Source organism: Cherax quadricarinatus, chromosome 49 (assembly GCF_038502225.1).
Source record: "Cherax quadricarinatus isolate ZL_2023a chromosome 49, ASM3850222v1, whole genome shotgun sequence".
NCBI lineage: Eukaryota > Metazoa > Arthropoda > Malacostraca > Decapoda > Parastacidae > Cherax > Cherax quadricarinatus.
In genome coordinates this window covers 10,563,630-10,591,305 of record NC_091340.1, presented here as the reverse complement: position 1 = coordinate 10,591,305, position 27,676 = coordinate 10,563,630, and the positions used below count along the sequence as shown (strand labels likewise).

At 40.8% G+C, this 27,676-nt stretch overlaps 1 protein-coding gene across 8 annotated transcripts; it reads left to right on the top strand.

The window, feature by feature from the left end:
• Positions 1–6,877: 6,877 nt before the first annotated feature.
• Positions 6,878–25,049, top strand: LOC128696925 (uncharacterized). Of its 8 annotated transcripts, none has more exons than XM_053788348.2 (5): positions 6,878–7,064; positions 10,789–11,049; positions 17,523–17,756; positions 19,629–19,793; positions 24,170–25,049. In XM_053788348.2, the coding sequence occupies exons 3-5, from the start codon at positions 17,575–17,577 to the stop codon at positions 24,408–24,410; spliced, it is 588 nt and encodes a 195-aa protein (XP_053644323.1). In that variant the 5' UTR covers positions 6,878–7,064; positions 10,789–11,049; positions 17,523–17,574; the 3' UTR covers positions 24,411–25,049. The 8 variants fall into 8 exon arrangements, with proteins under 8 accessions (XP_053644323.1, XP_069951293.1, XP_053644319.2 ...); XM_070095192.1 differs by lacking the exon at positions 17,523–17,756 and adding an exon at positions 17,259–17,482; XM_053788344.2 differs by lacking the exon at positions 17,523–17,756 and adding an exon at positions 17,234–17,482.
• Positions 25,050–27,676: the final 2,627 nt, after the last annotated feature.

Sequence of the window (27,676 nt, the reverse complement as noted above, 5' to 3'; positions counted from 1 at the left end):
TAAGATTGCATGTCACCTGTACACCACCAGTCACTACAGAAGGGTTATTAAGATTGCATGTCACCTGTACACCACCAGTCACTACAGAAGGGTTATTAAGACTGCATGTCACCTGTACACCACCAGTCACTACAGAAGGGTTATTAAGATTGCATGTCACCTGTACACCACCAGTCACTACAGAAGGGTTATTAAGACTGCATGTCACCTGTACACCACCAGTCACTACAGAAGGGTTATTAAGACTGCATGTCACCTGTACACCACCAGTCACTACAGAAGGGTTATTAAGATTGCATGTCACCTGTACACCACCAGTCACTACAGAAGGGTTATTAAGACTGCATGTCACCTGTACACCACCAGTCACTACAGAAGGGTTATTAAGATTGCATGTCACCTGTACACCACCAGTCACTACAGAAGGGTTATTAAGACTGCATGTCACCTGTACACCACCAGTCACTACAGAAGGGTTATTAAGACTACATGTCACCTGTACACCACCAGTCACTACAGAAGGGTTATTAAGACTGCATGTCACCTGTACACCACTAGTCACTACAGAAGGGTTATTAAGACTGCATGTCACCTGTACACCACCAGTCACTACAGAAGGGTTATTAAGACTGCATGTCACCTGTACACCACCAGTCACAACAGAAGGGTTATTAAGACTGCATGTCACCTGTACACCACTAGTCACTACAGAAGGGTTATTAAGACTGCATGTCACCTGTACACCACCAGTCACAACAGAAGGGTTATTAAGACTGCATGTCACATGTACACCACCAGTCACAACAGAAGGGTTATTAAGATTGCATGTCACCTGTACACCACCAGTCACAACAGAAGGGTTATTAAGATTGCATGTCACCTGTACACCACCAGTCACAACAGAAGGGTTATTAAGATTGGGTGTCACATGTACACCACCAGTCACTACGGAAGGGTTATTAAGACTGCATGTCACCTGTACACCACCAGTCACAACAGAAGGGTTATTAAGACTGCATGTCACCTGTACACCACCAGTCACAACAGAAGGGTTATTAAGACTGCATGTCACCTGTACACCACCAGTCACAACAGAAGGGTTATTAAGATTGCGTGTCACCTGTACACCACCAGTCACTTCAGAAGGGTTATTAAGATTGCATGTCACCTGTACACCACCAGTCACTACAGAAGGGTTATTAAGACTGCATGTCACCTGTACACCACAGGTCACAACAGAAGGGTTATTAAGACTGCATGTCACCTGTACACCACCAGTCACTACAGAAGGGTTATTAAGATTGCATGTCACCTGTATACCGCCAGTCACTACAGAAGGGTTATTAAGATTGCATGTCACCTATACAACACCAGTCACTACAGAAGGGTTATTAAGACTGCATGTCACCTGTACACCACCAGTCACTACAGAAGGGTTATTAAGATTGCATGTCACCTGTACACCACCAGTCACTACAGAAGGGTTATTAAGATTGCATGTCACCTGCACACCACTAGTCACTACAGAAGGGTTATTAAGACTGCATGTCACCTGTACACCACCAGTCACTACAGAAGGGTTATTAAGATTGCATGTCACCTGTACACCACCAGTCACTACAGAAGGGTTATTAAGACTGCATGTCACCTGTACATCACCAGTCACTACAGAAGGGTTATTAAGACTGCATGTCACCTGTACACCACCAGTCACTACAGAAGGGTTATTAAGATTGCATGTCACCTGTACACCACCAGTCACTACAGAAGGGGTATTAAGATTGCATGTCACCTGTACACCACCAGTCACTACAGAAGGGTTATTAAGACTGCATGTCACCTGTACACCACCAGTCACTACAGAAGGGTTATTAAGACTGCATGTCCCTGTACACCACCAGTCACTACAGAAGGGTTATTAAGACTGCATGTCACCTGTACACCACCAGTCACTACAGAAGGGTTATTAAGATTGCATGTCACCTGTACACCACCAGTCACTACAGAAGGGGTATTAAGATTGCATGTCACCTGTACACCACCAGTCACTACAGAAGGGTTATTAAGACTGCATGTCACCTGTACACCATCAGTCACTACAGAAGGGTTATTAAGACTTCATGTCACCTGTACACCACCAGTCACTACAGAAGGGTTATTAAGATTGCATGTCACCTGTACACCACCAGTCACTACAGAAGGGTTATTAAGATTGCATGTCACCTGTACACCACCAGTCACTACAGAAGGGTTATTAAGATTGCATGTCACCTGTACACCACCAGTCACTACAGAAGGGTTATTAAGATTGCATGTCACCTGTACACCACCAGTCACTACAGAAGGGTTATTAAGATTGCATGTCACCTGTACACCACCAGTCACTACAGAAGGGTTATTAAGATTGCATGTCACCTGTACACCACCAGTCACTACAGAAGGGTTATTAAGATTGCATGTCACCTGTACACCACCAGTCACTACAGAAGGGTTATTAAGACTGCATGTCACCTGTACACCACAGGTCACAACAGAAGGGTTATTAAGACTGCATGTCACCTGTACACCACCAGTCACTACAGAAGGGTTATTAAGATTGCATGTCACCTGTATACCGCCAGTCACTACAGAAGGGTTATTAAGATTGCATGTCACCTATACAACACCAGTCACTACAGAAGGGTTATTAAGACTGCATGTCACCTGTACACCACCAGTCACTACAGAAGGGTTATTAAGATTGCATGTCACCTGTACACCACCAGTCACTACAGAAGGGTTATTAAGATTGCATGTCACCTGCACACCACTAGTCACTACAGAAGGGTTATTAAGACTGCATGTCACCTGTACACCACCAGTCACTACAGAAGGGTTATTAAGATTGCATGTCACCTGTACACCACCAGTCACTACAGAAGGGTTATTAAGACTGCATGTCACCTGTACACCACCAGTCACTACAGAAGGGTTATTAAGACTGCATGTCACCTGTACACCACCAGTCACAACAGAAGGTTATTAAGATTGCATGTCACCTGTACACCACCAGTCACTACAGAAGGGGTATTAAGATTGCATGTCACCTGTACACCACCAGTCACTACAGAAGGGTTATTAAGACTGCATGTCACCTGTACACCACCAGTCACTACAGAAGGGTTATTAAGACTGCATGTCCCTGTACACCACCAGTCACTACAGAAGGGTTATTAAGACTGCATGTCACCTGTACACCACCAGTCACTACAGAAGGGTTATTAAGATTGCATGTCACCTGTACACCACCAGTCACTACAGAAGGGGTATTAAGATTGCATGTCACCTGTACACCACCAGTCACTACAGAAGGGTTATTAAGACTGCATGTCACCTGTACACCACCAGTCACTACAGAAGGGTTATTAAGATTGCATGTCACCTGTACACCACCAGTCACTACAGAAGGGTTATTAAGATTGCATGTCACCTGTACACCACCAGTCACTACAGAAGGGTTATTAAGATTGCATGTCACCTGTACACCACCAGTCACTACAGAAGGGTTATTAAGATTGCATGTCACCTGTACATCATCAGTCAAGAATACTTTAATCCAAAAACAAACAAAATGATATCGAATACAGAATAAAGAAACTTTAAACGATATTTCGGTCCTGAATCATTATAAATCAGACTCAGAATATTAGAACATATGACATAAGAATGTAGCAATATGACATCAGGCCTACTGGCCCATACAAGGCAGGTCCTTATCAAAATCACCTATTCCCACTCGCGTATTAATAGTCTTTTTCCGGTGTTGCCCAAGAATTTGCTTCAATACCTCGGATACTAGTCAATCCCAGCCGTTTTTACCTATGTATTCCACCAATCTATAAAGCTACCAACCAGGCTTTATTAGCCTACTCGGCAGTTTCTTCCATGTATCCACAGCTGTTTGAAAACCAGTCCTTATTATTATTATTATTATTAAAGATTCGCCGGTATTCTCCCGGCCCGGGCCTTTTCCAAGTGGTGGCCCGGCCTTGGCTCCCTCTTTAGGGAGTGTCTGAGACCTAAGTCTCCCATGGGAGGAGGCACAAGTACCTCCTCATCTTTGGGACCAACTGTCCCCAGGCCTAGCCACAAGCTAGGCCTCTCTGGTCTGCCATCCCCGCCACAAGGGGGCTAATGGGAATGACAGTCTTATGAGCTAAAGGCTCGGGCTCAGGCACCTACCCTACCCTAGAAGGGTTAGGCATTGTGTCAATCCAACCAGTCCTTACCTACATCCTTTCTAAATCTAAATTTATCTAATTGAAAACCGTTATCTGGTTAATTTATATGCTGAAATTCATCTATTCAATATATATATATATATATATATATATATATATATATATATATATATATATATATATATATATATATATATGTATATACTGATAAGAGGGATATCTATGTGTATCGTCAAACTTGAAGATAAACTCATCATCTAGACTTGAGATACTTCACACAGCCTCCAGTCTTCATGTTAACTTGTTATTCTCGTATGTTTTTCTCTTAGTTCCCCTTGGCACTAGTGATGCAGCCTTAGTCACTGTGAACAACAGTATGTATGCTATGAAAGCAAAATAATATGTATGCATGTATATGTATATATATATATATATATATATATATATATATATATATATATATATATATATATATATATATATATATAGAGAGAGAGAGAGAGAGAGAGAGAGAGAGAGAGAGAGAGAGAGAGAAGGAGGGAGGTACCACCTCTACAACTATAATGGTGACCCTAAATCTCAGAGAAGAGAATAAACTTCAGGTAAAACTCAAGGTTCTCCCAGGAGCTGTTTGAATATTTTCTTCTCCTACCACCCCCTATAGTCTATATTCTATGTGAGCTTTATTTATAAACACAAACAAAAAAAATACATGAGTACATTGGTACAATATATCAAAGGTTATGAATATCCTTCACCTCCTCCGAAGCCGGACACAAGCCAAGTATGCAGCAAGCACTTCCCCTCTGGATGGCCACGCCGAGGCGCTGGAACATGAAAGTGGCTGCCCTTGGGTCCCTTGTGGTGTCGATGAGTCTGGAACTCAGTTTGTTAAGGATCGTGTGTATTTCTAACGAACCAGTCGTATCCGTTTTCGTTTTTAAAATTAACAATTTATACAAGAGGAGTTACTAGCCCCTTGTTCCCGGCATTTTAGTCGCCTCTTACGACAGGAATAGCTTACGAAGGAAGAATTTTGCTCCACTTCCCCATGGAGAATATATATATATATATATATATATATGTGGACCCCCACATAACGATTACCTCCGAATACGACCAATTATGTAAGTGTATTTATGTAAGTGCGTTTGTACGTGTATGTTTGGGGGTCTGAAATGGACTAATCTACTTCACAATATTCCTTATGGGAATAAATTCGGTCAGTACTGGCACCTGAACATACTTATGGAGTGAAAAAATATCGTTAACCGGGGGTCCACTGTATATATATATATATATACATTATATATATATATATTTACATACATATATATATATATATTGTATATATATATATATATATACATATATATATATATATATATATATATATATATATATATATACATATATATATATATATATATATATATATATATATATATATATATATATATATATATATATATATATATATATATATATATATATATATAATATGTTTGTCGCCCAATCAGTGCTACTTACATTAAGCACAACTCGCCCACACAGTAGCCTTTATCACGTCAGTGACTGGTACGTCGTGTATTACAGAAACATCTGTAAAGGTAATATGGTTGTTAATTTGCTGTGATAACATGTGAATTACTCGTGCAAATGGAGGTCTTATGTTATTGTGAAAGACTGGGAAAACAAGACATCATGCTTCACACACAAAAATTGAAAGATTTTTATTTTGTTTTAATTAATCTGATTTAAGACTATATCCATTCATAAAAGAACAAATAGTGGTTTATTGATAGTGAATTGTAGCATTGAACGATCCCTTGTGGCCTCAGCAGTTTTATGTGACTATAATAATAATAATAATAATAATAATAATAATAATAATAATAATAATAATAATAATAATAATAATAATATCTACAACAGAAACAGCAATAATAATAATAATAATAATAATAATAATAATAATAATTACAGCATAATCAGCGACAATAATAATTATAATAATAATCATTTGGTTAAGTTAAAAACTTCCATGGTGTCAGAAGCACGAAAATTTGTATTGCCACCAGGTGGACTCCGGTTCGATCCCCATGATACCGTTTCTTCACACAGTTTGCTGTTGCCACTACTCCAATAGAAAGCGCCAGTTTGCTAGACTAGTTAGCGAGTCGGCGCACCGAATTACCAGCCGCCGTCCATTCCTACGTACCTGTGTACTTACAGAAGCTCTCGGCTGTCATCATTATTATTATAAGCATATACAGCAATAACTTTTTTGTTTGTTTGTATGCATATTGCAGCACGTCGGTATAGTTAACATGGTCCCGATACCCACATTGTCATGAACAATGTAAACAAGGAGAGGTGAACCCACTCTCTGCATGGTACGGTTTGTTGTCTCATGCAGTACTCCTACCTGCCTTTGGTCTTACCTTTGTATGCATTGCTTCATAAGAATAGGAAGGAGGAGCACTGCGACAGGCCTACTGGCCCATAGTAGGCTTGTTTCTGGTGTCCCGTAGCTCGGTTGGCAGCGCACTTAGTTCACATACTGAGTGTCCGTGGTTCGATCCCGGCAAGGGTGAAACGTTGGGCATGTTTCCTCATACCTGCTGCCCCTGTTCACCTAGCAGTAAGTAGGTACCTGGGTGTTAGTCGACGGGAGGTGATAGTAGTATACCTCAGACAGGGTTGGGCATCAAAATGAGCTGATCTAGGATAACAGTTCTTCATTCCTGAGGTAGTGTTACGTCCGTAGGAAGGTCATACAGCGCCTGGGATAACAGATCAGGTTTATGGCGGACCTGGTGTGATGATACCCACAAGTTGTAGGTAATGGACGCAAATTCACTGGTCGGGGCATTTATTAAGGAAACGTTTTGCCACGATTAGCTTCTTCAGTCTGAAAAAACTACTCCTGGAAAAACGTGCATACGTGTTTTTGACCTATAGGTCTGGTCTGTAAAAGAAGGGAAGCTCTGCTTCGTATTATATATGTTGTTTATATCGCCTCGCCTGATGTGTTCACCTCACCAGGGTTCAACATCTCTCAGGGACAGTTGAACCCTGATGTAGTAACTATTATTTCCTTGATTACTCTTATTTCTCTCCCCCTGCCCTAGATCCTCCGCCTGCTTCCGGGACCTGACTTATATCATGTCACTTATATTAGCCCTCGTGTATAATCAGTAGCTATTTTATACGCTTCTTTCAGAGGTTGGTTAATCGTCTTTAAACGCTATCGTTTACTTAAACAAAGTTAACAAACAACTTTATTTCTTTAGGTAGTATACAAAGTGTAATTTAGAGGATAATATACACCTCTCCGTGTATATACACTGAGAGACATACACCTCTCAGTGTATATACACTGAGAGACATACACCTCTCAGTGTATATATCCTTGTTGCATCTCTCATTTATATCAGTTAAAACATCATTGGTAAATATTATTGTTATTATTAGTAGTAGTAGTAATAGTAGTAGTAGTAGTGGTGGTGATGACAATATACTAAAAATAAGAGCAGTAAACCTGTATGGGTCATACAGAATATGAAGTTAAAAAACATTCTACAAACATTGCCCCCCCCAAAAAAAAGGATAATTTTTTTATACAAATAAATTCTTCTGAAATATTATTTGGGAGAAGCCATTTTAATGCGATTTAGGGTAAGTTTTTTTAATGTAATTTAGGGTGAGTTTTTTTTTTTAATATAATTTAGGGTAAGTTTCAACATCGACACCATGCCTAGCCCTTTTAGGGTATGGTAGGTGCCTGAGCCAGGGCTTACAGCTCACAAGCCATCCTGCTGGGATGGCAGACCAGAGAGGCCTAGCTTGTGGCTAGGCCTGGGGACAGTTGGTCCCAAAGATAAGGAGGTACTTGTACCTCCTCCCATGGGAAACTTAGACACTCCCTAGACAGGGAGCCAAGGCCGGGCCACCACTTGGAAAAGGCCCGGGCCGGGAGAATACCGGCGAATCTTTAATAATATTCAATTCAAAGTTATTATTATTATTATTAAAGATTCGCCGGTATTCTCCCGGCACGGGCCTTTTCCAAGTGGTGGCCCGGCCTTGGCTCCCTCTTGAGGGAGTGTCTGAGACCGAAGTCTGCCATGGGAGGAGGCACAAGTACCTCCTCATCTTTGGGACCAACTGTCCCCAGGCCTAGCCACAAGCTAGGCCTCTCTGGTCTTCCATCCCCGCCCCAAGGGGGCTAATGGGAATGACAGTCTTATGAGCTAAAAGCTCGGGCTCAGGCACCTACCCTACCCTAGAAGGGTTAGGCATGGTGTCGATTGTCGATCTCAATTCAAAGTTTATTCTCTATAAGGATTACAATGCTGAGTTTACAGTTAGTTAAAGATTAGCCGGTATTCTCCCGGCCCGGGCCTTGTCCAAGTGGTGGCCCGGCCTTGGCTCCCTCTTGAGGGAGTGTCTGAGACCGAAGTCTGCCATGGGAGGAGATACAAGTACCTCCTCATCTTTGGGACCAACTGTCCCCAGGCCTAGCCACAAGCTAGGCCTCTCTGGTCTTCCATCCCCGCCCCAAGGGGGCTAATGGGAATGACAGTCTTATGAGCTAAAAGCTCGGGCTCAGGCACCTACCCTACCCTAGAAGGGTTAGGCATGGTGTCGATTGTCGATCTCAATTCAAAGTTTATTCTCTATAAGGATTACAATGCTGAGTTTACAGAATTTGGTTATTGTGTGGTTTACATGTAGTAAAATAATAATTACAGAGTGTAAGTTTTTTTTTTTTTAATATAATTTAGGGTAAACTTTTTTAATATAATTTAGGGTAAGCTACCCTAATGAAGTTTGGGATAAGCTATTTATACTATAATTTACAAAACAATTTATTTTAAATATATTTCGTTTTTTTTTTTAATTAAAATAGGTATCTATGAGGCCAGGCCAGACCACCCTGCTTTCCATTGCAAAGAATGTACCTGGCCAGGTATTTGAGATTTTTATTAGTAAAATATACCATGTTGTTTTGCATACCTTAAGAGAACAACAGCAACAAGCCACTGACCTCAGCCAGTTCTCCGGCCCAGACTTATATGTGATTATCACAAGAGCAGAATGTGTTGGTGAATGACGTAGGTGGGGCGAGGACCTCTCAGTTCCTTGATATAGTAATAATAATAATAATAATAATAATAATAATAAACAGAGGATATATACACCAAGGGTTGTATTTCTCTAAATACATGTATATACATGTATATATGTGTCTCAATCTTCAACATGTATATATACAAGAGTTTACTGGAATTCCTGTTTGAGGGATTTAATATTCTTGGTGGTGAATAGGTTATTACTGTTATTATTATTACTGCGGCATGATGATAATTTGTATTGGCAGATGTACTATATATTTATGGGGTAAGCACTAAACTCGTATGGGTCATGTCTCGCCTGGGGAATGGGAGATAAATCAGGTTTCATCCGCGGAAGGCGAGCGTGGCCCAAATGTCTCGTCAAAAACCGTTCACCCTATCAAGGAACCTCGCTCGAGGTACGTTCATTCACAGGATGAGTGGTACTGTCTTCATGGTTTGATGGCTTGGCCAAAAGAAAAAAAAATAATCAGGGAACGGGTGAGGCTTGAACCCACGGCTAGTGAGTCTTAAAACTCACAGGCCAGTGCGTTAACCACTTGACCAGCTGGCCGAGTGGTTAACGACTTCGAACCCTACCCGTTCCATTTGTTTGCAGTCGTGTTATTATAACTTCGTGAGTCTTGATGGCTAGGTAGGTAGCGTCCTCAGGTCACGGGGGTCCGGGATTGAAGCCCTGCACGGGTGAAACGTTGGGCAGGAGGTATCTGGGTGTGAGACGATTGTTGTGGGTCGCATCCTGGGAGACAAATTTAACTTAGGCTGCCCGAAAAGCTTTGAATAACCAGGGGCTTTCTGTATAGCAAGTCCTTGATATCAACTAGGTCTGTCTTAGTTGTATCATGTGTTCTGAAGAAATAAAAATTATTATTTTAGTATGAAAGGCTCACCCCGTGAAATTCGTCCATAGGGTAAGAATATGAAATCAGTGAGGAGTAAGAGGTAACCAACTAGCCAGAGAGAAAGAAGAGGAGAAGTATTAGATAAAGAGAAGTATTAGATACCTGGGGAATTCCATTATATATTTATCTACGGACAAAAAATACGAGTAAGAATGGTCAGGTCTCCTTGCGCCTACTGCCATTGGTCACCTAGAAAATAAGTATGTGATAGCAAACTGTTGTGTGTGGCATGTTGGAGGGCGGTAGTACACTATAATTAAGGCCGCTCATTAAAATGAGCTGAGATCAGATTTTTTTTTTGGGGGGGGGGCATGAAAATCTAATATAAGTAAAGTAGCTGAAGTTATAGATGGTAAGGGAACATAGACGAGTTGTAGATGAAGACAAAAAAAAAAAAACTTATTTGAAACCTTATCCACACGTTTCGCCTGCACAGCAGGTTTTCACGTCTTGAAAAAAGTGTACTGTGTGCAGTTGAAACGTTATCTGGGAAAAAAATTAATTACGGCTTCTGTTTTTTAACAGCTATAAGAAAGGCAGACGTTTCACCCAGACGGCAGACAACTCTCTGAGTGCCGACACAAATGAGGGTGTGCTCTCTCAAGCATGAGATGAGTCTGCAATAGTGCTTTCACGGGAGGTGCCTTCTTGCCGGTGAAGAGTTCTTGATCCAGAGAAACTGGAGCTACCCCTCCCTTTCCTTGGATGGAATCTGATTTGCCTCCTATTACCGCATGGGCTGTAAGACTCCCACGGGCTTAGCGCTCCCCCCAGTTATGCAACGAGGTAAGTGAAACAGTTTTTCTCAGATGATTAGAGGATCTGATATTCTTAATACAAGGAAGATTTTGTTCGGATTATTAATCTGAAGGGTTAGTAACCCAGGATCAAAAAAAGCCCCTGCTATCAAACTGGCTTATTTCCACTAGTTCTTTTATCCTCGTCACCTGGATGCGAGACACACCAGACGGCTAACACCCAGGTATCTACTTACTGCTGGGTAAACAAGGGACAGTAGGGATAAGGAAACATACCCAAAGTTTTTACTAGTCCGAGGATCGTGAGCCGGTCTCTCATTGCAAGAATTAAAACGCTGTCAGTAGAAGGACCGGGTATTGATCAACGATGTTACGACAGACATACAGTAAACCCACACGTAGCAAATTAAAAACAGACACAACAGCCTTTATTAAAACCATATCTTTCTCAGACTGAACGAAACAACGTTTTAATAAAGGCTTGCTGAATATCTTTTGGTTTATTACCTTTAATGATGCGTATTTGTCCCATATTTACCAAAATGCTGAAAATGAGGGTGGAAAACATAGTGAGAAGTGCATTATTATTATTATTATTATTATTATTATTATTATTATTATTATTATTATTAATATTATTATACACTATGTCGTTATAAGGGCCACAGGAAATCCTCCATTATAAAAAGGAAAGCCACGTACATGAGTGGGATAAGGAATATTACCTCAAGTACTTAATGGGTCACCTTTACGACAGCCAATGTTTCTTCCCCTCCCAGTCACTTTCTATCGCAGGGAGAACCCAGTGGATACACGTGAGTACAAATAGGTAATGCGTGGATCCTGTGCTTACTGTACGAAGGATGGAGCCTCCGCTACTCTACGCCCTGAATTATCCACACATACCTATAATATATAATAAACCACATTGTTTTACTGGTAGAGACAGGTATCTGTACCTCTATCTGAAGACGTGGGTGGTGTTGAGATGATTGGGGGAGATGAGATGGGTGGCTATGGGTGGTCTTCAGGTAATAGGTGTGGCATGAGTGTCAGTAATATGTATACTTTATACATACAATCCCTCTGTATATGCTAGTGTCACGTGACCATAGCATGCACAGAGGGATGAAATATATAAAGTATACATATTACTGACAGGAGTGGTGGGTGTGAGTGAACTTCAGGTGATGGATGAGAGATGGGAAACATGGGATTCGTAAGAGTTGTATCGTCTCACAATGAGAGAAAGATTGTCAAGAAAAGATAAAAAGTGATAGGAAAAAGTTGAATATAACTTTGGTATGATTGTGTCAAGTATTAGAAATATTAGAAAAGAAGTAAATAATGAATCTGAATGTCATAGGCATACAGTTAGAAACCTGAGAAGATCTAAAACTCACAACGATAACACGACTGTAGATAAACACTTGTACGGAGCAACTTGCAGAATGACTGATTCTGTAATAACCAGGCTTACAAGTACTGACAGTTTGGTATATACACTGACTGATTGATGTTGCAGCCTGGGTACAAGTGCTTCTGGCAGGTTGGCGGACGCAGTGATGATGATAAAAGCAAATACAAAGTATGTGGTCAGCCTTACGGTTACTTTCTTGAGTATTATGCGTTTGATTATTAACACAGTAATAGAGACAGACACTATAATAAGTAAAGTAATATGTCAAGGTACCTTATTAATGGAAATAAGATGCCAGATATTTTAAGAAAATGTCCCAAATTTTCTTGCAACAGATGAAATATAAATTGTAAATATTTATCGAGATATAATCCTGTTAACCCTTCTGGGGTTTAATTCCCAGGTCTGTCCGTATATCCAAGAGTTCCTTCGCTTCCGACCACAGGAAGGATGTGAGGTGTACAATACGCTAGGCGCCTCGGTGGCAAAATATAAACCTAATCTGTCGAAAAATGGGGTTAAAGGTTAGAAAAGCTTAGGAAGGGAAGTGGTTTGGGGAGAAAGTATTTAGGGGGAGGAGGAGGGGGAGAGGCGGCGAAGAGTTAGGTGTGAGTGAGGAGACATCATGAGACATTAGTAAAGCCTCTTGCTCGGTGTCACACGGCTGACGTCCCTGCTCTCAACTCGTCCTTCTCCTCCTCCTGCTGCTGCTGCTGCTTGTTCGTCTCCCCACCTGGTGCTGGTAGCGGTAAGCGGTGTTATCTTACCTCTCTCTCTACCTCCTGCTGCATCACCCATCTTCCAAGCATCTTACAATGTAAGCAGTTCGTAACACTTGTTGGTACGCAGCTTACCAACATGTGACTCGGAAAACACCAGCCACTCACGATAACACTTCATTCAGTATCACAAGACAGCATAAATTAACATGGAACATCATTCAATATCACAACACAGCGTACATTAATATACATCATTCAGTATCACAACACAGCGTACATTAATATACATCATTCAGTATCACAACACAGCGTACATTAATATACATCATTCAGTATCACAACACAGCATACAGTAACATACATCATTCAATATCACAACAGCATGCAGTAACATACAATATCATTCAGTATCACAACACAGCATACAGTAATATACAACATTCAATATCACAACAATAACATAAAACATCATTCAGTATCACAACACAGCATACAGTAATATACAACATTCAATATCACAACAATAACATAAAACATCATTCAGTATCACAACACAGCATACAGTAATATACAACATTCAATATCACAACAATAACATAAAACATCATTCAGTATCACAACACAGCATACAGTAATATACAACATTCAATATCACAACAATAACATAAAACATCATTCAGTATCACAACACAGCGTACAACAGCATACAACAAAACAGTAAGGAGACGGGAACTCTCACAGCTTCCTGGTGACGAAAATATCATCGACTCACTTGTACACAGGAACGTGGTAAGCAACAGACGGCAGGACAAGTTAATAGTGGTAATGTTTCGTGGTCACAAGAAAAGATTTTTATCTGCATATACGTCTTCACTGATCCATCTGTCTTCCGTGACTGATGCAAAATTGGTGCATGATGCTGTTAAGTTGTGATGGCTACTCTGCCCCCGCGCACCAGGTCATTTAGTGATTAGTAAGTTTATTTAGGTACAGGTACACAGTACACATAAATGAATTAGGCACATGTGCAACTCCTCCTATTCTTCAAGTTTCTCCTGTGTATGGACTGATGAAACCACTGTGTGGCGAAACGTTTCCTTAATAAAGATACCCAAGAGTTGCACATGTGTCTAATTTATCAACGTGTCGGTTCTGTGAACCATTCATCTACTTTTTTTTTTCTTATTCGCCGGTATTCTCCCGGCCCGGGTCTTTTCCAAGTAGTGGTGACCCGGCCTTGGCTCCCTATCTGGGGAGTATCCCGAGACCTAAGTCTCCCATGGGAGGAGGTACAACTACCCCCTCATCTTTGGGACCAACTGTCCCCAGGCCTAGCCACAGTCCCCGCCCTCACGGGGCTCGTAGGGAGAAGCTAGGCCTCTGGTCTGCCATCTACCCCGCCCCAAAGGGGCTCGTGGGGATGGCAGTCTTATGAGCTGCAGGTAGTAGCAAGCTCAGGCCTCTTATATTCATCTACTGTACACATAAGTACGCATACGTATAAATTATCTAGGATAACCCAAAAAGTCAGATTAAATTTGTATGTCCTTCCAGAAAAGCAGTGAGATAGATAAGGTGACTGAGGCCTCAGTCATTTGTACTTTGATATTAATAAGAAGGGTAATACCAGGCTTCAAGCTAACAATATTTTGCAGAAAATGGAGGAACTGGAATTTGTGTTTATGCTGCATTTTTGGACTCGTGTGTTGGGTCATTTTCACAAGGTCAGCAAAGCCATTCAGAAATCAGGATTGTTATTGAGTACTTGTGCATGTTTTTACAGTTCACTTCGGAATTTTTTAAGCAAAATTAGAGAAGATTTTGATGAACTTGATCAACAAGCAAAAGCCACCTTGCCAAATGTTAACTACAGAACTGCCACAAGAAGACAAAGAGTAAGGAAAGGCAAGGTAATGAGGAAGTCCACCTGGTCCTAATGCCTTAGATGAACTCTCTTCAAGAGATATATTGGTGCTACTTTGGCTTGTTATCTACAAGGAAAATGATATCTACACTTACATTGCGATCTACACCTTATATTGCAATCAACACGGTACCTAACTTAACCTAGGTTAGGTTAGGTTAGGTACCGTGTTGATTGCAATATAAGGTGTGGATCGCATAAAGTACATTCATAATACGTAGATAACAAGCCAAGGTAGCACCGATAAGTTTAAGATAAGATCTTTTATTCCTATACTAGATGCACCTGAAGCCAATTTAAGAAGAACTACTGTGATGTTGCACAAATGTTATCCTTTCTTGCTAATCTGTCAGCATCTAAGCAAGAAATTCAGCAATGTGTTGAACTGTTGATGGCAGCCTAACCAAAAGATGTTGAACTGAAACTTACTGATGAACTTTTGCAGCCCTTGAAATCAATCTTTACAACGTTTAGACGGTCAAAGGGCTACAAAAGAGCAGTCACTGTCTCATAGGCCTACAGAAGAGCAGTCATTGTCTCATACAGACCTTTATCAAATTATATACAAAAATTCAGATGGTCTTCATTAATGTGGACGCAATCTTGCGGCTATTTCATAGCTTAATGGTCACTAACTGCTCGGGAGAGAGGTCTTTTTCAAGCCTCAAAAGAATTAAAAATGAATTAAGGGCCACAATGTCTCAAGAGAGGTTGTCCACACTGAACATTCTCTGCATTGAAAATGACAAACATAGACAAACAAATTTTGATTAAAACTTTTAGATGATTTTGCTTTGAGGAAGGTTAGAAAATAGCATTTTTAGTCTTTGTATATTTGCTGATTGTAATTTCTTTATTTCTTAATGTGTATTTTAAAATTATATATGTATTTTAAGGATTATAACAGTAAACTTACAATTTCATTTTCTTAAAAATTCCTGCCTATTCCAAAAATGTTTACAAAGTTTGGCTATAGCAAAAGTTTTTCAGTGTTAATTTTAACATTTTTTTCAGCCACTACAGTATTTAACAAAAATATTTTATATCGTTTACATGAGGAATAGTGAATTACGGAATTTTAAACACCGTCATCATCCTCGGCTTCACTGAATTTTGTTTAAAACAATTCTTGCATCTTCGTCTGGTGGTGAGGCTGGGAGATTGTGAGGCGATCACAAATGGAATAGCCTGGGACCTCTTCATCTAAATCCGGCACTATATTACACCCTCATTACATAACCAATCATTTATCAATGCACTTTATGGATACAGTCCCATAAAAAAAAGTCCTGTAGGGTATCTTGTGCTGTCTAAATGAATGAATTTTGCTTTTGAGAATCAACTGTCCTAGCCTCAAACACCTAGATAAACTACACAATAGTCCTTTAAGATAGAAGATAGTTTTATTGCAGATATCCTCTGCGTGGGCTTCAAAGTTCTCTGCTATATGTCCTTTCCATGTATTCCCATAAAATGTTCCATTGTCCTGCCCACTCACTTTCCTTACACATTGTTTCACGTGATTGGTATTCCCATTTAAATTGTAAGTGCATGCGACACAGCATTACATTAGTCTAGCAGTTGACCTCGTCCTGTAGTTTGCTGATTTTATATTCTTCGTGAACATGTTTCACTTGACACATTTCATTGTGAAGGATATTGTACCTGATAGTTCCTATCTACTCCTTTGTAAAAATCTTAGAATATATATATTTTAAATGATTTTGTGTAGTGTGTTATAATAGACGAGCAGTCAATGTTTATTTGCTAAATCTATGGGTAGCTTTCAGCTATTTCAACTTAGTGTCGCTCGGGGCCCTTAATGCAAAATATTTCAGGCCCATTACACTATCATATTATAATTGATTATAATCTCCATTTCTACAAGTACATGTTACAAATGATACAGACCTAGCTGACATCATTTGCATACTAGACAGAAAGCACCTGGTTATGCATAGCAATTCTTGGAGTATGCAGCATCAGCATGGAATGACTTTTCGCTCAGAAATGAGCGGATCCGGTTTGAGTTTGAGTAAGATGATTGAAATTTTGTTGCTGCAGTCACCATGGTGTTGTAGTTAGCCAGGGCTTCTCTGTAAACTTAATAGTCATTCACAGTACGTAAAGCCTATTGCCCTGGCAGTGGCCAGGGCTTGACCTCTTTACAGAGAAGCCCTGAACTCGACTTGCTGGTCATGCCGGTGGACCTCGCCCCCATACCATGGAATTTGGTGACGCCACTCAGACCACTGTGGTACACCTACATCCAGCTCGCCATCCCCCTGGGTGACAGAACTATTGACGCCTACACACTGGCTATGGCTATACAAATTATGTTCCGCCTTGAAATCAATCTCTACAACGTCTTCAATAGACAAAAGCGCAGTGGAAGGTGAGTCAAGGTTTTTTATATACCTTTCTTTGTCTCACAGATAACCAAGCTCTCAAGCCTCACTCTGGCTTCCCCATCTGTCACCACCGAATATGTCTCTAGACCCAGGATTGCAGACCCTCACGTTGTCTGCAACATACACTTTCCCACTGTATCGTGGGGAGGTAAACAATACAGTCAACACAGTGGCCATCTCCATGTTTACTGTGGGTGTAGTCCTCTACCTGGCCTCTCTCTTTGGCGAATCTTCTAATAAATTCGGCATCTACCGCAGGTATTATCTGTTTACTGTAAGCATATGTGTGTGTGGGTTTGTATGTGTGTGTATGTATGTATGTATGTATGTATGTATGTATGTATGTATGTATGTATGTATGTATGCATGTATGTATGTATGTATGTGTGGATCAAGTGTTTACATTAAAGCATATATATGAACAGTATTTAGATAAAGGTAGGGAAGTTTTCATTGCGTTTATGGATTTAAAAAAGGCATATGATAGGGTGTATAGAAAAGCAATGTGGCAGATGCTGCAAGTGTATGGAATAGGTAGTAAGTTACTAAATGCTGTAAAGAGTTTTTATGAGGATAGTGAGGCTCAGGTTAGAGTGTGTAGAAGAGAGGGAGACTACTTCCCAGTAAAAGTAGGTCTTAGACAGGGATGTGTAATGTCACCATGGTTGTTTAACATTTATAGATGGGGTTGTAAAAGAAGTAAATGCTAGGGTGTTGGGGAGAGGGGTGGGATTGAAATATGGGGAATCAAATACATAATAGGAGTTGACACAGTTATTTCTGGCTGGTGATACTGTGCTTTTGGGAGATTCTAAAGAGAAGTTGCAAAGGTTAGTGGACGAGTTTGGGCTGGTGTGTAAAGGTAGGAAGTTGAACGTGAACATATACAAGAGTAAGGTGATGAGGGTATCAAGCGATTTAGATAAAGAGAAATTAGATATCATATTGGAGGGAGGGAGTATGGAAGAAGTGAATGTTTTCAGATATCTGGGAGTTGACTCGTCAGCAGATGGGTTTATCCAGGACGAGATTAACCATAGAATTGATGAAGAAAAAAAGGCGAGTGGTGCTATGAGGTATTTGTGGAGACAAAAAAAAAAGTTATCCATGTAGGCAAAGAGAATTTACGAGAGTATAGTGATACCAACACACTTATATGGGTGGAAGCATGGGTTGTAAATGCTGCAACGAGGAGGCGGCTGGAGGTGGTGGATATGTCGTGTCTTAGGGCAATGTGTAGTGTAAATGTTATGCACAGAATTCGTAGCGTGGAAATTGGGAGGTGTAGAGTTACTAAAAGTATTAGTCAGAGGGCTGAAGAGGGGCTGTTGAGGTAGTTTGGTCATTTAGAGAGAATGGAACAAAGAAAGACTTGGAGAGCGTTTAAATCTGTAGGGAAAGGAAAGCGGGGTAGGGGTCGTCCTCGAAAATGTTGGAGGGAGGGGGTAAAGAAGGTTTAGTGGGCGAGGGGCTGGGACTTCCAGCAAGCATGCGTGAGTGTGTTAGATAGGAATGAATGGAGACGAATGGTTCTTGTAACCTGACGAGCTGTTGGGGGTGTGAGCAGGGTAATATTTTGTAAAGGGATATATATATATATATATATATATATATATATATATATATATATATATATATATATATATATATATATATATATATATATATATATATATATAATTAGTGTTAATGATGAATAATGATGTAGTATTTTTATTGTTGTTTTTGTGATAGTATTAGTTTTATTATTATTATTATTATTATTATTATTATTATTATTATTATTATTATTATTATTATTATTATTTTTATTATTATTATTGATGTTACCAGTAACGCAACTACTATTATTACTACTGTTGCCACTACTACTACTACTATTATCTAGGAGTAACCCTTATCAAAACATTAATCGGTTTACTCCCCTCGAGCGAAAAGGAAAGTTTAGCCTTGAAGCTTACAGAGGGCTCTTGATCCAAAGAATTAACACTACCCTTCCCCTTCCTTGGATCACACCGGAACATCCCCTTCCACCCTTCTCATTCCCCAAAGAGCTACATTATTACCCCTGTAGGCTTAGCGTTTTTCCGTGACTGTATTAACCTATTCACTTCGATGACGCCTCTTCAGGAGCATTCAGGAGGATCAGCTGGACCTCCTTCGGCAAATCGAGGACAACATTGCCACTATGGGAGCTGATGGTCACGCCTGCGTCCTCAGATTCATCTGTGAAATGCAGATCAACAGGTTTTCCAGCTCCTCTATCTTCGGCGAGATCTTCACGCTGATTTTCACGTGAGTAGACGAGAAGGCTTGTCGGACGTATTCATGGCCCTTGAGTGTGGCGTTGGATGCAAAAGTCGCACTTGTTAAAGGACTCGATTAGGTGCTCTATAAAGTACTCGATGGAGTACTTGATAAAGCACTCAGTAAAGCACTTGATAAAGTACTTTAGAAAGTATTTGTTAAAGTGCTGATGAATTGTTTGTTAAATTTCTTGATAAACCCCTCACTCCTGGCAAAACATTGTTTCATTGAATTTTTCCTCGAATCACCGCCAAGACAAATTGAAGAAATAAGCTTTGATTGAAACATTTCGTTCTGTATAGAGCTTCATCAAGTTATGATACATCTCTACACAGAGAATTTCAGAGAAACATTGTCACAGTAAAGTTTGTTCTTCAACCTGTTCCCGTGTTCCATTTTTTGGGGCCAGATAGTGGATCCAAGAACGATGTATGTTAGCCTATTTCTTCGAGGGAGGTGCCTGGAGGCTGGTGAAGGGTTCTTTATCTTAGAAACTGGAGCTGCCTTTCCCTTCAGTAAAGCAAACCTAATTACCAAGCATTCCTGGAGTTTACCTGGAGAGAGTTCCGGGGGTCAACGCCCCCACGGCCCGGTCTGTGACCAGGCCTCCTGGTGGATCAGAGCCTGATCAACCAGGCTGTTACTGCTGGCTGCACGCAAACCAACGTACGAGCCACAGCCCGGCTGGTCAGGTACCGACTTATGTCGGTACCTGAGGCAGTTGAACAGTCTCGGGCCCCTGACACTTATTGTATGGTCTCTTTACGTGCTAGTGACACCCCTGCTTTTCATTGGGGGATGTTGCATCGTCTGCCAAGTCTTTTGCTTTCGTAGTGAGTGATTTTCGTGTGCAAGTTCGGTACTAGTCCCTCTAGGATTTTCCAGGTGTATATAATCATGTATCTCTCCCGCCTGCATTCCAGGGAATACAGGTTCAGGAACCTCAGGCGCTCCCAGTAATTGAGGTGTTTTATCTCCGTTATGCGTGCCGTGAAGGTTCTCTGTACATTTTCTAGGTCAGCAATTTCACCTGCCTTGAAAGGTGCTGTTAGTGTGCAGCAATATTCCAGCCTAGATAGAACAAGTGACCTGAAGAGTGTCATCATGGGCTTGGCATCCCTAGTTTTGAAGGTTCTCATTATCCATCCTGTCATTTTTCTAGCAGATGCGATTGATACAATGTTATGGTCCTTGAAGGTGAGATCCTCCGACATGATCACTCCCAGGTCTTTGACGTTGGTGTTTCGCTCTATTTTGTGGCCAGAATTTGTTTTGTACTCTGATGAAGATTTAATTTCCTCATGTTTACCATATCTGAGTAATTGAAATTTTTCATCGTTGAACTTCACATTGTTTTCTGCAGCCCACTGAAAGATTTGGTTGATGTCCGCCTGGAGCCTTGCTGTGTCTGCAATGGAAGACACTGTCATGCAGATTCGGGTGTCATCTGCAAAGGAAGACACGGTGCTGTGGCTGACATCCTTGTCTATGTCAGATATGAGGATGAGGAACAAGATGGGAGCGAGTACTGTACCTTGTGGAACAGAGCTTTTCACCGTCGCTGCCTCGGACTTTACTCTGTTGACTACTACTCTCTGTGTTCTGTTAGTGAGGAAATTATAGATCCATCGACCGACTTTTCCTGTTATTCTTTTAGCACGCATTTTGTGCGCTATTACGCCATGGTCACACTTGTCGAAGGCTTTTGCAAAGTCTGTATATATTACATCTGCATTCTTTTTGTCTTCTAGTGCATCTAGGACCTTGTCGTAGTGATCCAATAGTTGAGACAGACAGGAGCGACCTGTTCTAAACCCATGTTGTCCTGGGTTGTGTAATTGATGGGTTTCTAGATGGGTGGTGATCTTTCTTCTTAGGACCCTTTCAAAGATTTTTATGATATGGGATGTTAGTGCCATCGGTCTGTAGTTCTTTGCTATTGCTTTACTGCCCCCTTTGTGGAGTGGGGCTATGTCTGTTGTTTTTAGTAGCTGTGGGACGACACCCGTGTCCATGCTCCCTCTCCATAGGATGGTAAAAGCTCGTGATAGGGGCTTCTTGCAGTTCTTGATGAACACGGAGTTCCATGAGTCTGCCCCTGGGGCAGAGTGCATGGGCATGTCATTTATCGCCTGTTCGAAGTCATTTGGCGTCAGGATAACATCAGATAGGCTTGTGTTAACCAAATTCTGCGGCTCTCTCATAAAAAATTCACTTTGATCTTCGACTCTCAGTCTGGTTAGCGGCTTGCTAAAAACTGAGTCATATTGGGACTTGAGTAGCTCACTCATTTCCTTGCTGTCATCTGTGTAGGACCCATCTTGTTTAAGTAGGGGCCCATTACTGGACGTTGTTCTCGACTTTGATTTGGCATAGGAAAAGAAATACTTTGGGTTTCTTTCGATTTCATTTATGACTTTTAGTTCTTCCCGCGATTCCTGACTCCTATAAGATTCCTTTAGCTTAAGTTCGATGCTTACTATTTCTCTGACCAGTGACTCCCTACGCATTTCAGATATATTGACCTCTTTTAGCCGCTCTGTTATTCTTTTCCGTCGCCTGTAAAGGGTGCGCCTGTCTCTTTCTATTTTACATCTACTCCTCCTTTTTCTTAGAGGAATAAGCCTTGTACATACATCGAGTGCCACCGAGTTAATCTGTTATAGGCATAAGTTGGGGTCTGTGTTGCTTAGTATATCTTCCCAGCTTATATCGGTTAGGACTTGGTTTACTTGGTCCCACTTTATGTTTTTGTTATTGAAGTTGAATTTGGTGAATGCTCCCTCGTGACTAATCTCATTATGTCGGTCTGGTGCTCCACGCATACATGTCTGAACCTTAATTATGTTGTGATCTGAGTATATTGTTTTTGATATGGTGACATTTCGTATCAGATCATCATTGTTAGTGAAAATGAGGTCTAGTGTATTCTCCAGTCTAGTAGGCTCTATTATTTGCTGGTTTAAATTGAATTTTGTGCAGAGATTTAAAAACTCGTGTGAGTGTGAGTTTTCATCAGAGCTGCCTCCAGGTGTTATCACTGCAACAACATTATTTGCTATATTCCTCCATTTTAGGTGCCTTAAGTTGAAATCCCCCAGGAGCAAGAGTATGACCTCCTCGTATGTATGTATGTATGGCTTCACCGTGGATATATGTTTTAATAATAATTTTGTCTATGTTGCTCAAGCTGGACCTGACAAGGTCATGCGTGAATTTTCTTTTTTTACATAACAAGTTAATAATTTTCAGCTCGGCTTGAAGACCTAGCTATTACTGCATCATTGTGTTAGTTTAATAAAAGTAATAATAATAATTATAATAATATCTATTTCTACAAGTACATGTACAAGGTATACAGACCATAGCTGACGTCAGTGACATACTACTGTATAGGAAGTCGCTTGTTATGCTGAGCAGTTCCCGCAAATTAGGTCAGTTTTGTCCCAGGATGCGACCCACACCAGTCAACTAACACCCAGGTACCCATTTTACTGATGGGTGAACATAGACAACCGGTGTAAGGAAACACCTCCAGTGTTTCCACTCCTTCGCCGGGAATCGAACCCGGACCCTCACCGTGTAAAGTGAGAGCTTTTCCCACCAGGCCACGGGGCACCGTAATTAGGTTATCAGTTGTGTTATCTAACGTTATCTTGGCTGCTTGCCAGATTATTAATTATACTAGGCGTATAGGTAACTATAGTAATGTAAATGAAATCTAGTTGACTGTTCTAGGCGATAACGATAAACAAACCACGACTGAGTGGCAGACAAAAGTGAAATGTGAAAGGCAAGTTGGGTATCAAAATTAGACTATAATATCACTATAGGTGTATTCGTCGGGAAACAAGACTGTTTTCTGACATGGGTCTTAATCAGATGATAACCTGTTTAGTAGTTAAGCTTGTGCTGGCTTACACCCCATAAAAAGTTATGGCAGCATTTTGGTCTAGATCAGGTTAGAATTGAGTTGATTATTGTATACTGTATACAGGTACATCTTTATTGTGTGAATGCCTGAAGATCCCTTGTTTGAAACCGAGATACAGTACTCGCAATTTTTTTTCAGTTTTCGTATTTTATTTTTCCTTGTGAGTTCGTCTGTGTCTACTTTTGTATTATATGGAAAACAGTAACTGAGAGGCAGGGGTATAATCTAGCGCTGTCGGTGAGGTGCCACCATCCTCAGGGGGTAAATTCTTAAAGGAATCGGGCAAGGGTCAGCAAATTGCTGAACAAACACGCTAACACGTTATTGTTCGGTCAAGTATCGGTGCATTATATATAACTTTAAAAACAATGTTTTAGGTGAACTAGATGAGATGTGATGAAGAAAGTGTATTTTTTTTTCTTCCCGGCAGCCCCAAACAAGGTAATGATTCCATATTGCTCAAGGACTACATATCAGCTGAGATGGCGGGCCATGAAGCAGGCAGCCCGGACGAGCCTGGTCTCACGTGTGCTGAGAGGTACCACACCTGCCCGTTCTCAGTTTTCGCTCTCCTGCGACGTATCCAGAGCGGCCTGGGATTTTCCACACCAGAGGACAAACCACTTAAAGCCGTGTCCAACACCCTCTACACAGAGGACACCGAGCTCTGAGGCACCACACAGTGTACTTTGCTCGTTATGGATTTGGCTCTAGATATGAGGCTATTAGCAATATCTTTACTTGTGCATCATAGACATTTCTTCGAGGAGTCACTGAACATCATCGAAGATCCGTTTCAGGAAACTGTTTCCTGATGAATAAACATACGTTCTGTCTACACCTGCTGTTGTTGTCCCGCCCCATTAAGTGTACACCATCCAGCCTAGTCTCGCACAGTTCATACTTTGTGTGTTGTCTTCACTACCCATATGTGTATGGCCTGACTAAAACATCAGATAAATAGACTTAAATCTATATACTTTATCCAAATGGGTACAATTTGTGGTTAAAAACCCATAAGCAAACACTTGGAATATTTTTATTATGGATACCTTTCGGTCCTAGGGCATTTTCACTTCAAAATAATAGAATCTCCTAAATGTTTGCTCACATGTTTTTAACCACAACTTTATACAATATATTGTCAGATTTTCACTTCGTGTACAATCCATCAACACCTCCATTCTGTGTGCATATACAAGTTCCATACATTTTGCCTCCATGCACAACCTACCAGTGAGTTAATGTAAACTGAACTCGTTATTCATAAAACAAATCTGTATATATGTACGTTGTACTAACAATAAACAAATACGTATATCAAAGTAGTATTGTTGCATTTGTAATCTCCTGTAAACAAAGCACTTCAAACATGATCTTAGTCTACAAATGTTGTGCAGTCTGACATTAAGGAGCTTTTGAAATTTCAGATTTTTTTATTTAAATATATGTAGCATGTAGAGTCGCAATAGGGACACGTCGAAGATATATCTTATTTTTATGTCCGATGAAAATCAGTTAAGCTTCCTAGGAATAGTTTTACGTCTGAATTAGCCGACAGAAAAAGCATTCGGCTGCATTAAAAAATTTCTTCCAGCAGTATCATCTAAGATTATTTTTTGATTTATGGGGATACGTTACTTATTGAGGTCATAAAGTGTCCGGGAATGGGAGGTAATCAGGTTTGGTTCAAGGAAGGGGAGGGCAGCTCCAATTCCTTGGACGAAGAGCGTTCCATAAGTATGAAGACACTTTCCCCCCAATGCCCCTTCCTTCTTCCCTTGAAGAGAATTCCAGTTTCCATGAATCGTTCTGGACGGGCCTTCCATGCGCTTTTTTTTCAGTAGACTTTTACTTCTAGGCTTTCTCCTGTGACCATCTTCTATAGTTCCAGTAAATTCTTTCAGCTGCTTTCCCTGTAAAGTTATAGCTCCATCGAACCTCCCATTCTCCTTTCTTTGGATTGATACTATACAATCGTATATATGTATTGTATCGCTTCAGAGAATCCCACCATGTGCCTTCCTCACAGGCCTGTAGGTTCCAACGGGCCCTTGAAGGCATCACCCCTTTAAACTTGCACAATACTAATGGGCTTTTCTATGTAATTTTTCAATGTAATATATTCACAGTGGCCTCTTCAGACAGTTTCGAACAGTTTCACAGTGCTCATCCAGACCCCTTCCCTGCTGTTGTGTTTGGTTCTTGTGGACTTCTCCAGACAATTTTAATACTGTACTTCCAAAGCGGCCTCTCCCACCGACTATTACGGCGATCCTAGAAAGCTCCTCCAGCCTACTTTCACGATTCTAGAATTCTTTCCAGGAATCTTCTCCACCGACTTATAGATTCCAGACGGCCCACCCAGGCGCATTCCCTTCATACTTGAAGGTTCCAGCAGACCTTTGAAGGTGCTCTCATTACCTTGTAGGTTCCAGCAGGTTTTTGAAGGTGCCTGCCTACTTGTAGGATGAAGCAGATCCTTGAAGATGCCCTCTCTGCCTATTTACAGGATCCATCTGTCAATGAGGGCACTTTCCCATCGTACTTGTAGGATCTAGCAGGTCCTTGAAGACGCCTCCCCAACCCAGAAAATTGGAATGGGTGACTACCAGTTACAGGATGTCCAATATAATGGAGAACCAACCACTTCAGTACCTTCATTGAAATATCTGGGAATCCCCTCTGACCCAAGCATGCTAGGAGAATTGATAGGGAACATAGCAAAAACTGCGAATGCCAGACTAAAATTCTTTTGCAGATAGGCACAGTGTCTACCTACCGAGGCTAGCAGGACCCTATGTCTACCTCTTACACAATGCCATATACATTACTCTTGATCTTCATGGCCTTAACAAAAAACTGAAAGATAGACTGCAAATCACCCAGAACAAAATGGTGAGATTCATCCTGAACCTGGGTCCAGAGAACATGTTGGCCAGGATGAATTGCAACTGGATATGCTGAATATTGAGGACAGAGTAAAACAAATGAAGTTAAATCACGTTTATAAAAATGCTCGCAATCAGTGTCCAGAATATCTTGCTGGTAAGTTTGTCAGTGCTGGGAACCAAAGCAAGTGTAGTAGTAGGGGAAGGGAACAACTTTGTAGTACCCACAGCAGGTGGTCAGGCTTCAAACACCTTTTATTGTACAACAATAAAGAATTATAATTATTATAATCATGGGGAGCGCTAAACCCGTAGGGACAGTAATAGAGAGGAAGGCACTGCCCGCACATGTCAAAGCCTTTCATAGCATGAACCAGTTCAAAAAGAGAATCAAAAGGTACCTAACGAACGTCGCTACAGAAAGGGAGAAGAATGATTTTTTTTTTTTGTATAGGTAACATACATCTGTTACTGTGATCTGATTCTCTCTCTTTAATGTAAATGTAAATAACTGAGTTTAACTTATTTCTAGTATATCTGCTTTTCACATAGTTGAGTTACATAACTGTTTTAACTTTTAAGGTTTAAATAATGAAATATTACGAGGACCCAAGTGGAAATAAGTCACTTTGCCGGACTTTTTTTTTAGGGTTATCCTGGATAATCTACACGTATGCTTCTATGTATGATAATTCATGTAACTGTATTTATGTGTGCTTATACCCGAATAAATTTACTACCCACAGGATGGGTATGAGGTTATTTATTATTATTATTATTAAAGATTCGCCGGTATTCTCCCGGCCCGGGCCTTTTCCAAGTAGTGGCCCGGCCTTGGCTCCCTCTTTAGGGAGTGTCTGAGACCTAAGTCCCCCATGGGAGGAGGCACAGGTACCTCCTCATCTTTGGGACCAACTGTCCCCAGGCCTAGCCACAAGCTAGGCCTCTCTGGTCTGTCATCCCCGCCCCAAGGAGGTAAATGGGAATGACAGTCTTATGAGCTAAAGGCTCGGGCTCAGGCACCTACCCTACCCTAGAAGGGCTTG